The sequence below is a fragment of the Onychostoma macrolepis genome, chromosome 06 (genome assembly GCF_012432095.1).
Source record: "Onychostoma macrolepis isolate SWU-2019 chromosome 06, ASM1243209v1, whole genome shotgun sequence".
Taxonomy (NCBI): Eukaryota; Metazoa; Chordata; class Actinopteri; order Cypriniformes; family Cyprinidae; genus Onychostoma; species Onychostoma macrolepis.
Window position 1 is genome coordinate 6,531,353 of NC_081160.1, and position 12,946 is coordinate 6,544,298.

Genomic DNA, 12,946 nt, shown 5'->3' on the forward strand with positions numbered 1-12,946 from the left:
ACATTTTTGTGAAAACCACAATACATTTCTTTTTCAGGATACTTTGATAAATAGAATGTTGAAAAGAAAAGTGAATTTTATTGTAACAATATAAAATTTGATAAATTTATATGTCCTTTCTGTATATAACTTATTAAAAATAAAATATTAATTTCTTTTTAACCTCTTAACTGTCACGTCCCCTCTGTGGGACGCCTACGTTTACTTCCCTATTTTACAATTAAATCCTAATCTAATGACAAACTATATATCGTTGGAAAGGTCTAAGACTCCTAAATAGGTATTTTACCACTTTTTTTGTTAAAAAATTATGTAGGAAAAGTAATAGATTAATTTATGACAAGAGTGGACCTGAAAAATCTACATCATAACAGGAGTTCTGACCTTTGTCACAGAAAGTCTTCTTTTTTGCCTTTTTCTCTATCACGCTTTAGAAATCATAAGAAATTATATATCAGTTGAAAACTTAAAATTTCAAAATTCATCCTTTGAAACCCATTTTAAAATCAGACATTGCATTACCATGGAAATGGTACATCAAAATCATGTTACAAAATGTTTTCATTCATGAATTATAAAAATTTAAGTTTGGATAGTGCACTATAATGTCTATGTTCAAAACTGTGAGTGACAGTTAAGGGGTTAAAAAATCTTACAGAATCCAAACCTTTGAACTATTAATTGTTTTCTTTTTTAACTTTACAATTTCGTTAAACCTTTTATTTTAAAGCACATTTACAATTAATTTTTTTTTTCTCTTTGCAAACATTTCCCTCTTTTAGTTAGAAAATACACTTTTAATGCTAGATATCAAACAATTTGGTTTGATGAATTCTTCTTTTCTATTTTAAACTCAAGCACATATTTTCACTGTTTTACTGTGCTCACTTCCAGCTTTCTTGCTACCTAGCAACCTTGAAGAATTGCCCTTCCATGATGCTTTTCAAAGTGAAGGTCAAAGCCATGCATGATGCTTGTGTTAAGCAGTGTGCTCAAATCCTGACACAAGTCATGCGAAAGGGCCTTCATTTTCTTCATTTTTCATATTCCCATCCACAAACGGTCCCGCTTCTCTCTTTACTCCACCACATCTCTCGCTCCATGCCCACATGGCCAACTCCCAGTGTTCCCAAGGCTGAGTAGGAGTGTTAAACAAAAGCTGATGCCTTAATCTAAGGCTTACTAAGATTAGGCTGTGGATCGTCTCTGCAGAGAGAGGTTAAACACATCCTCTGGGCATTGGTGTACACTTACAAGAGCTGAGTGCGGATGACACGGATCTCAATGAGAATATCATATTTAATGTTTCTCTCTCTCTTCCTCGTTCCTCTTTTACACTCTATTCTCCATCAATGTTTTCTATTTCTCTGCCTCTCTCAAACACTTATTAGAGATGAAAACTGGATTGATACAGCCCAAAACCATGTATTTCTATAAAAAATGGTTGTAATTATTGACAGAAAGACTGTATGCTACTGTAAAAACTTGTTAATTGGTTAATAGTAAGTTTATTTCCATATGGTGTAAAACAGTAAGAATTCTAATGGGATATTTCTTGTAATATTCCAGTTTTGGAAAAGAAAAAGTCATCTAATAATTTATAGTGAAAAATCATAAATTGATATTTGAATTCCTTATATGAAAGTTCACATTTGATGTTTTTTTTTTTTTGTCATGTAAATTATAGTTTTATGTTACATCTTATGTTATCAAATTCATGTTTATTTATATCATGTGGCTCTAACCTGATCTCATGAAAGTGTGTTTAAATGCCACAATTTTCTGTTTCAATTTGGTGTACTATTTATATGCAGAAATTGACTTTGGTGTGCATATGTTGCACAATGGTTAGGTTTAGGGTGCGTATTATATGTTCGCCAAAATGTGTATCATATGCACTCCAAAACTGGGTTTTTTGATGGTTGTAAGTATATTAGAAAGTTACCAAGCTGATTTTCATATTTCCATAGGTTAGTATATTAACATTATATCAGTACATGTAAATTCATTTTACTGTAAAATAATGTAAGCTCAATCCATCAAATTTTGCTACTGTATTTTTTACGGTAAAGTTTTAGCAACCACAGCTCCGTTTTTCTCTTACTGTAAATTTCACAGATTTTTTTTTTTCCTTTTAAAGTTTATTGTAAGAGCATCTCCCGCTCTCACATTAATTATAAAAACAATTAGTTCCTGTACTCAAATTTGATTGGCCAAGCAGTAAAAGGACATTTAACTGTTTGTATGACTCTGATTTCCTGTGCACCCAACAGTCCAGACAAGAGCATGTGATTATATAACACAGTTTTGTGTTTGATATTGCTTAAATAAGCAAGTCTCTCTTTCTCTTTCTCCACTATCTCTCCACTAGCATCCTCAAACAAACAGAATGAGGTCACAAAAATGCACTTATAGCAAACCCACAGCACTGGCATATAGGAGCACACAGTCCTCAAACATCCATCATGAATGGAGAGTAGTGACATCAGCCAGCTGCAGCCTCTGACTGCATGACGCTGTATCTCTTCTGGGCCAGAGCCCACTTCAGATCAAACACACAGCTTCCATATTTACCAGAAAAACAGACTGCCAAAAAGTCACATTACAGCATGAATAATTTAAGGTGTATTTGTCAGCGTTTGTAGATTTCATTAAAGCACCATTAATGGACTAGTTTCACCTGCTGTTACAGGTTCCATGCAACACACACACACAAAAATACTTTTTCACATTGATTTTTTCATACAACAACAAGGTTTGATTTTTAGTGGTTGTTTACTGGCATGATCTGAGGTTTTATTCAAGCTGTAGCACAAACAGCGCTGAAGGTTAATGCTTAAAGCTTTTTCAAATTACTAGCCCCAAGTATGAGCAATAATAACAGTGGTGCTTGCATCAACAAGCTAATAACAAATACAACACATAAACTATTTTTGAAATTGGACAATAACATACTGGTATATATATATATTGGGCTTTGAGATGATTTCAACCCAAGCTAATTTGAAAAAAAAAAAGTGCCTGTTGTGACATTTCTGCAAAATTATATTATGTTGCTTCTTGCACATTTCGCAACACTTTCAAAGTGAAATGTCTAGGGAGTGGTGATAAAAATGTGTTCAGTTTTACTTGAAACAGTTGAACATGAATCTAGCAACATTTTATTATGTTGGTTGCTGTACATATTGTGTCAGTACTTGAGTGGTCCATTGCTTATGCTCCACATTTCTATGCTGTACCAGGTGTGCTACCGAGCAATTTTGCTGTTAGAAAAGGCTGACATATGGAGCTAGCTATGTGATGAAAATGTCATCAAAATGTATTATTTTACAAATCATGCACTATGGTAAAAGTGTTTTGAGGTCATAAGATCTACCCCTGTAATCATAATTGGCATGAAAAGGAATAAAAGTCATTGGAGTTTGACTGTCACTAATGTTAATTTAAGCTGGAAAGTGCAGTGAATTGTATAGGTATGTTTTCGTAGTTTCGGCAAAATGTCAGTCCAGGCATATTTTTCTGATCAGACTTTGTCCATGTTTCCTTAAGTAAAAAGTGGGTTTCAAATGGATATTAACAGCAACATCAAGCAACAAATACTTATGTAACTTGTGCAAAATTTAGTTCTATCAGTGTTTTTGGTTATGGTGTGGGTTTGTAAGGACCTTTTTCATACCACCTCTTCTGGACTCATTATATAATACTTGAAGCCTTCAACATCTCTATAACTGTTATACTTATTTCAGTCCAGCATTTTACAATTTCATTTTTAAAGCACTTCATGTTAAACAAATCTTAGACATGTATGTTCTTATCAAAATTAAGTACTAAATGTCCATTTCCCACCTACTCTTCGACCCTAGGCTATTTTCACTATTGTACCTTCAAAATTTCTCTGTTAACTGTCTGCATTATGTTTCATTTCATTGACTTCATTCTCCACCAGGGCTCATCAGGACGTGGCACGCTGCTGAATAAACAAATGGGTTGTCATGTTAATGTTCATGTTTGTGACTGCAACACTATGAATGCTTTGTAACAAATTTCTTTCATTCCTTCCAATAAAAGTCCTTGACAAAAAACTTGTTGACTTCCAAGTCCTCTGAAATGATATTGTATCTTTGTGTATGACATTTAGTCATTATTAGCTGAAAATCATACTCTCCCAGGTGCAGTAGCTCTGAAATCTAAATAAAGCATGTCAAGATGCATCACACTAGATTTGATTTCAACAGCAATCGGTCAAAGACATGACAATCAATGAAGTTTGAAGTGTGTCCAAACATGATACATCACATTTAAACACGACTGAAATTTGAGAGCTACTACAAACGTGAACATTCAAAGAAGACTTGCAAAATAATGCACAAGTCATTAAACTACTTTTATGGTGATTTTTTGTTGTTGTTGCTTTACAGCCCTTTTCTTATTGTATGGAAAACAGCAGCCTGGACATTCAGCCAAATAACCTTTTTTTTGTGTTTAACAGAAAATGGGTTTTAACAAAACGTTAATAAATGTTGACAAATCTTTTTTTTTAGGAAACTATTGCTTTTAAGAAATTCAAGGCATTGTGAACTGAATTTCACTCCTCCTTGTTAAACTATCTGTAGTGAAATGGAACTGACCTCGATCCAGCACTCAGCAGCACTCCACTCATTAGGGAACACAAATGTCTGTGACTGCTGTGAATTAGAGAGCCACTTGACATCTACAGATGTGGAGAGGCAGCATGTCTCAATAATTAAGCCCTTCAGCGGGGTTCAAACACGTGTTTATAGTGGGAAACGATGCCTTGTATAAGGCACTAGAACTGACGGGAGAGTTTTTCCTTTTCACTATCACTGTTTCCAGATTCTACTCTCAGCAAATGATAGAAACCTCTAACCGCCCACACACACTCCAAGAACCCACATATTCACACACGTGCACACACATTCAAGCACACACACAGGGCGCAGATGCAACCGCTCACTATCCTCAAGACAAAGAGAAAAGGCAGTTACACACAAAAAGAGCATGCTTACACACATGCACACAGTGTTCCTACATAGATATGTTCATCTCTGAGTGAAATAGAAGAACTGTCCAGATCACATTTCACTTCAACATCAAAATTAAAAAAAGAAGTCATGAAATGAAAAATCAAGGTTCCTTCGATCTTTTGACATATAAAGCTCATTGTACTACAAATCCAAAAACAGCTTTTATTGAAATCAAGCTGCCAAAACAGTTTGTCTCATATTTTCATCTCAGTATGATGTGATAGCGTGATGAAAGACCTGCAGAAGATCAACACCTGCTTCTTCATCATTGCCTCTTCAACCCTGCCCAACAATTTGCACATGTAGTAGGAGGTGAGTAAAAATGAAAGAGGCGCAAACACAGGATTACTCAAGCAACAAAATGATAGAGATGCCTCAGAGGATTACAAGATGCTGTATGCCAAATTGTGGAAAGACGGTTTTTACATTGCTTTCCTTGTGATCTTAACACCATGTCCACACCAGATGCGACCGTCAGGCTACACTGTTGTGTCACGTTGCGTCACGCTGCATCCAGTGTAGACAGAATCACTGACTACGTTTGGACATCAGTAATCTAATTATTTACCTTGTTCTGAATAAGACAATATGTGACCCTGGACCACCAGTCTTAAGTGTCAATTTTATCATCTGAAAGCTGAATAAATTGATGTATGGTTTGTTAGGATCCAACTATTTGAAAATCTGGAATCTGAGAGTGCAAAAAAATCTAAATATTGAGAAAATCGCCTTTAAAGTTGTCCAAATGAAGTTCTTAGCCATGCATATTACTAATCAAAAATTAAGTTTTGATATATTTACGGTAAGAAATTCACAAAATATCTTCATGAAACATGATCTTTACTTAATATCCTAATGAATTTTGGCATAAAATAAAAATTTATTTTTGGCTATTACTACAAATATACCCCAGCGACTTAAGACTGGTTTTGTGGTCCAGGGTCACATATTATGATTAAGGTGTTTACATGAGTTGCTTTTAGAATATTCCTTTCATGTTCCCGTTTTACATGTTATAGTTCATCGATTAATGGCACATGTCATTACGTCCCCACGCAACGCCATCAGACGTCCCCTCCAGAATTTCACGCATAAACATACAGGGCAAATTCCAAACAGCTTTTTTGCGCCCTTGAAGGACACTTCGGGAAGGGGACGCCATTTGTAGGGATGTTCCAAACGAAAGTGAACAACTTAATCCCTTCATGAAGGGCCCTTCCAGAAGTCCGTTAAGGGAACATGCGATGGTCACTTCACGGAAGTGACTTCCTTTTGTGATCTTCAGTTAGGAGCCCTTGCGATGCATTTTAAAGCAAAGTTGGGGTTTATTTTGACTTTACATACAAACGTAACTAGAATAAGCTAATTAAATTTGTCTTTATTTTCATGTAATACAAAATATTTTCATCAGTGATAGAAATATGATTTAAGACTGTATTGTAAGCAAGTTTAAGCAAGTTTAGTTTGAAAAAGATTAATAGTAAATAAGACAATTAGACAGTATTTGAATAAAATAATAACAATAAGAAGAAATATTTATTTGCAACAACTGTTGGTGCGCTGAATGCTGCACGCGCACGCAGTGTTGTCAAGGTAACATTTTGTCCGTCATTCCCTTCACCAAGGGAGTTCCAAACGTTTATTGGAGACAGTAATGCCCTACACCCTTCAAAGAACACACTTCAGGGGTTCTGCCCTTCGAAGGGAGTAGGGCATAGGGATGCTCACTTCCATTTGGAATTCACCCCATCGACCGGAAATGAACAATGAAATACATTTTCTACCTATTAGATTGTGTTTTATTAACGTCTATACATACCCCAACCCTAAACCTACCCCTTACAATAATGAAAAAATAGTAATTACTGTTGTACAGTGTGACAAAAATTACGCTGTATTGATGTGCACATGCCCAGTAGCGCCACACGTATCCCTTCTAGCCTTTACCCCATGCTCTTTTGTTTGACGTCAAACGGTTGACCACTGCCATGTCTGTATCCTGTTGCAAAATGCGGCGAAACGACGGTAATAGTTTGATTAAGGTGTGTACATGTCTGTACTGCACCTCAATAATTCGACTAAAATAGGAATACTCCACATGTCTTAATTCGATTTGTGTTTACTTCGATTATGACTTTAGCTGGATTAAGGTAATCAAAAATCTCTGTTTACATGGTAGATTCCTAATCAGCGCGGAGTATTGTTGTTCATGTAAACGTACTCACTGATTATAATGGCTTCTATATTGTCTTTAGTTGTCTTGCATTATGCTGCTCATGTGTGGTGTAGACGCGGTGTAACATTAGAAAAGAGTGAATGAACTTTATTGTCAAGTTCCAGATTGCGTCAATAAGGGTGCAGTCACACCACAATGATTGGACTAAAAATGGAAATGTTTTTTTTTTTTTTGTGTTTTCGAAAAGATTTGCGTACAACATTGTCAAAATGATCCCCGTTTACGCAGACTAAAAATGCTGTATTATGCATGCCAGGCCAATAGGTGGCGATATCACTTTATGAAGAAACACTACGTGCCTGCGCAAATACATGTTCCTTTAGACTGAACAACAAATTCTGTTTTTGTAGTTTATACAGTAACAGTATCGCTTTCAAAATCTCACAATTTTGAAAGCAGTTTTTAATAGTTTGCATTTTCAGGCCAGTTTAAAACTGTTAAGTAAACAGCACCTAATGCTGTTCATTTTTTTTTTTTTGCTTCATTTTACTGTAGATTTGTTTTTAAACAAGAGTTTGATGCAAGGATTTCAGAGAAAAAGATGATACAATGCCGACTCTATTAGATACAACATTAATGTTGCAACACACAAGTGTTTTTATCATGTGTCACTATTGCTTTGTCTGTTACAGATTGTTTGAGATGTACCGAGTATTTATACATGCAACCAAAATATTGTTGTCATTGTACATCACAGTGTCCAGCTATTATTTTTATATAGAAAAACTGTTTCCCAATTATAGCAGTGGGCGTTTACTTCCAAGTCCTGAAAGTGGCACGCCTATCAAAATGTGGTGTTTCAAAGAGTTACTTTTAAAGTTATTTCTAAATTATTTAGTTTTTGATCTTGCTAACATTATAAGTGGACCTCAGAAAACATTATAAATAAATTGCAATTCATGACTCCATTAAGAAAGAAGTTCCAGATTGCGTCAATAAGGGTACAGTCACACCACAATGATTGGACTAAAATGGAAATGTTTTTTTTTTGTGTTTTCGAAAAGATTTGCGTACAACATTGTCAAAATGATCCCCATTCACGCAGATCTGCGTAAACGACTAAAAATGCTGTATTATGCATGCCAGGCCAATAGGTGGCGATATCACTTTATGAAGAAACACTACGTGCCTGCGCAAATACATGTTCCTTTAGACTGAACAACAAATTCTGTTTTGTAGTTTATACAGTAACAGTATCGCTTTCAAAATCTCACAATTTTGAAAGCAGTTTTTAATAGTTTGCATTTTCAGGCCAGTTTAAAACTGTTAAGTAAACAGCACCTAATGCTGTTCATTTTTTTTTTTTTTTTTGCTTCATTTTACTGTAGATTTGTTTTTAAACAAGAGTTTGATGCAAGGATTTCAGAGAAAAAGATGATACAATGCCGACTCTATTAGATACAACATTAATGTTGCAACACACAAGTGTTTTTATCATGTGTCACTATTGCTTTGTCTGTTACAGATTGTTTGAGATGTACCGAGTATTTATACATGCAACCAAAATATTGTTGTCATTGTACATCACAGTGTCCAGCTATTATTTTTATATAGAAAAACTGTTTCCCAATTATAGCAGTGGGCGTTTACTTCCAAGTCCTGAAAGTGGCACGCCTATCAAAATGTGGTGTTTCAAAGAGTTACTTTTAAAGTTATTTCTAAATTATTTAGTTTTTTGATCTTGCTAACATTATAAGTGGACCTCAGAAAACATTATAAATAAATTGCAATTCATGACTCCATTAAGAAAGAAGTTCCAGATTGCGTCAATAAGGGTACAGTCACACCACAATGATTGGACTAAAAATGGAAATGTTTTTCTTTTGTGTTTTCGAAAAGATTTGCGTACAGATGACAACATTGTCAAAATGATCCCCATTCACGCAGACTAAAAATGCTGTATTATGCATGCCAGGCCAATAGGTGGCGATATCACTTTGTGAAGAAACACTACGTGCCTGCGCAAATACGTGTTCCTATGTGTACAACAATTTTGAATGGTCCTATTTATGAGTGAAATATGACCTGGACATTTCCTAATCCACCCCTTTTTATGCTCAGATAGAACCCTATACATCACTTTTTTTTGCATTTCTATACTTATGTTTCATTGTGTTACATAAAATAAAATAACACAACACAAATAAAATATAACAATATAATTTAAATAAAATACAAGCTCACATCACAAAAAACACATATATCACTAAAATCATTTCACATTCAAACACATAGACTAGATAGACGTGGCAAGAAAAACACACAGCTTTGCCCAAATTAAACCTCAGGTGCCTCTCAGCACGCAGAGGGAGCCTCAGGTGTCCCTGTGCACACTGCTGTCATCTCCATGTGAAGAAAGGCAAGATGGTGAGCTTTTTTTCACCTTCTGCTCTCATTTGCACAGATGAGGAACGTGTATGTGTGTGTGTGTGTGCGTGCAGCGTGTGTAAAAATACTCAAAAGTCAAGAAAACCTCTCTGATGTTTGAATATGTGGTATCTCACCATCTGTTTCTGTGATGTTGGGTGAGACAGGCATTAATTCACCCTTCCTCTGATAATGAATCATTTGATACCGCTGGGAAATCTGTATTTTTTCCTGGCTAGCTGAATCGAGACTCTTGTGTTGACCTCATCTAGCTTCCATTCACTGCACTGCATCACACTAGACATCTGACCTTGTTAATGTCACTTATGCTGGGACTGGCCTAAATAAGAAAGACATGATGTCCCAACCCTGACATCCAAACAAGAGACAGAGCAGGCCCACCACATGCCCTACACAAGTACATGAACGCTTCTAGCCACACTATCATTCAAAAGTTTGAGGTCAGTAAGAGCTTTTTTTTAAAAGTTTTTAAAGATTACTTTTATTCAGGAAGGTTGCATTAAATGTATCAAAATTCACAGTAAAAAATAAAAAAAATTAAAAAATGCTGTTCATTTGCTCTTTCTATTAATCAAAATAATCCTGAAAAATATGTATCACGGTTTCCACAAAAATATTAAGCAGCACAACAGTTCTCAACATTTATAATAGGAAGAAATGTTTCTTGAGCATCAAATCAGCATATTAGAATGCTTTCAGATGGATCATGTGACACTGAATACTGGAATTATGGATGCTGAAAATGCAGCGTTTGTCATCCATTCCCAGGAATAAAATTACATTATTAAATATATTAAATTGTTTTTTTTTTAAATTGTAATAACATTTTATTTATACACAATATTACTGTTTTTACTGTATTTATGATTGAACGCAGCCTTGGTGAGCAAAAGAGACAAACCTTTTACAATAAGTTAAACCTCTTAAGGTAGGGTCACATTAGTGAAATTTTTTGGGCAAAAAGTGCATAGTCCACCATAAAATGTACCGATGCATCAAGAACTGCTCTCACAGCTCATTTACAAACTAAGAAGCTTGCCGTTGGTCAAAAAGGTGAATTTATACAACCAATCAGCATGCAGAAATTCCCAACTGCATGGATTCCTATTGAAATGACTAGATTTCGCTAAATTCGCTGAACTATGGTAAATGTAACCAAACATTCACTGCAAACTAAAGATTTTCTTAACTTATTGGGTTTGTTGCAAGCAGCCATACAGATGACACACACACAAACACACACACACACACAAAACACTATGCTCTGTTGGATCTGTTTTAGATGAGTAACTGACACAAGCTTTTTTTTGGGCAAGTAAACCAACCTGACCAGTACTAGGTGATAAACCAAGGCCAGTATGAAAGTGCCCAAAACAAACCTTACCAACATTACATACAGTATAGCTGTTCACTCGGAGTGTTTACTAGCTGGACCATTTAAGATTTTTTTTCTCCTTTTTCATTCTCATTTTCTTGAAAGTAAATGATAATTCTCTTGAATAGCACAATTTTTTTTCCCTAGAATGCATTAAAGAGCAATTAAAAGAGATTTCAAAATCTGCTATTCACAATTTAAAGCTGTATACTTATACTGTATGTGAACAATACTTAAAAGTCACATTTTGGATCATTTTGATTTCTCCTAAGAAATGTCTTTAGAAGTAGTTTTTTTCTCGTTATTTTATACAGATTGTTAACAAATGAGTTGAATGAGTTGTTCAGATGCATAAGATCCCATTAATAAACATTCACATTTAAACAAACTCATTAGCGATCCCACACACCGACACAATGACGTACACACACGTGTGGCACCTCAGAGAAGTGTGAGTTTATGAATGGCAGTAGAACTCTTACGGTGACGGTGGGGATGGCGGTGACCAGCGAATACACCAGCACTGGAGGAGCATTGCTGTCATCTTCAGGTCCTGGATACGGCTTGGAGAAGGCTTTATCGAAGCAGAAGAATCCTTGAACGTGCACTGGGAACGTGTCCGTATACTCAAAGTAGTAAGCCAGGAGAACCGTTCCTGCCATGATCACCAGCTGGAAATAGAACATGATTCCAGTTTAGAATAGAAAATCCGTTCTAATACGTGGATGGTGACGTTCTGGAATAAAACACAAGCTGCAGTCGGAATCTTCGGCTGAGTGAAGGAATAAACACAAGAAAATAAAAAAAGACAATTCACGCCCCGTAAGAGAAGTGACAGAAGATTTTGTGGCGTGAATGAGTGAAGGCAGCATGAACGGATGCTGAGAGAACGGCTAGAATCTCTTCAGCTGTGCCTATCTATAGAAATAAAAAAAGAGAGGCATGGAAGACACAAATAAAGAAAGAGAGGCATTTTACGGAAAAGAAAACAAGCAAATGAGAATGATCAAGGGAGAGAAGAAAAACAGGGGAGGAGGAAAAGAGATGGTAATGTAGTAGAGCGCGAGAGAGAGAGGAGGACTGGAGGGATGAGAGAGAGACAGAAACCCTGGGAGGGAGAGAGAGAGAGAGAGAGAGAGAGAGAAGAAGGGGGGGGCGTGTGCATCTGTGCTCACAGCGGGAGAGGAAATGGGTACATCACTACAAGTATAACATGCAGTTCTTTTTAGATTTTTAGGCAGCAAAGAAAAATAGCATGCCATTTATTACAAAAACTGATGGAATGGCACTTTCACAGAATAGAGTAAAAATAGGGCATGAAACTCTAAAAAAATGTTTTCTTCCCAACAAATGGTCAGTGAAATTGCATGCTTTTTTCCCCCAGAATCTTCAGAAAATGCTGACTGACAACCCTAAATATTATATTAGCCATGCATACAGTATGATTTTGATTATTAGTTTGCAATTTGTATTTTCCAGCAATAAACATTACATACATAAAAATGTATTAAAAATGGCATTGCAGAATGGGAAACAGGTTTCCATATTTAGCCTAATCTGTGGCTCATATTGGGTCTGCTAGTTTGGAACCAACGGTTGGTTTACATTTGACAAACTCATTTTTCCATTTTTTCCCCTTACAATAACTTAGGTAACAGAGTTGATTCTAATCTAATCGATAAAGCGGTAGTTCGCCCAAATATGAAAATTCTGACATTAATTACTCATCCTCATGTCGTTCCAAACCCATAAGACCTTAGTTCATCTTCGGAACACAAATTAAGATATTTCTGATAAAATCCGAGAGCTCTCTGACCCTCCGTAGACAGCAATGCAACTGCAATGTTCCCAGGTCCAGAAACATAGCAAGGACATCGGTAAAATAGTCCACGTGACATCAGT

General features: G+C 35.7%; 1 protein-coding gene across 6 annotated transcripts in view; it reads right to left on the reverse strand.

Moving 5' to 3' along the window:
- Positions 1–12,946, reverse strand: part of plppr2b (phospholipid phosphatase related 2b) — a 165,373-nt gene that overhangs the window by 22,519 nt on the left and 129,908 nt on the right. For all 6 annotated transcript variants that reach the window (XM_058779654.1, XM_058779649.1, XM_058779648.1 and 3 more), the window contains one exon: positions 11,527–11,715. In XM_058779654.1, the coding sequence (XP_058635637.1) occupies positions 11,527–11,715 (189 nt within the window). The remainder of the gene's footprint in view (positions 1–11,526; positions 11,716–12,946) is intronic.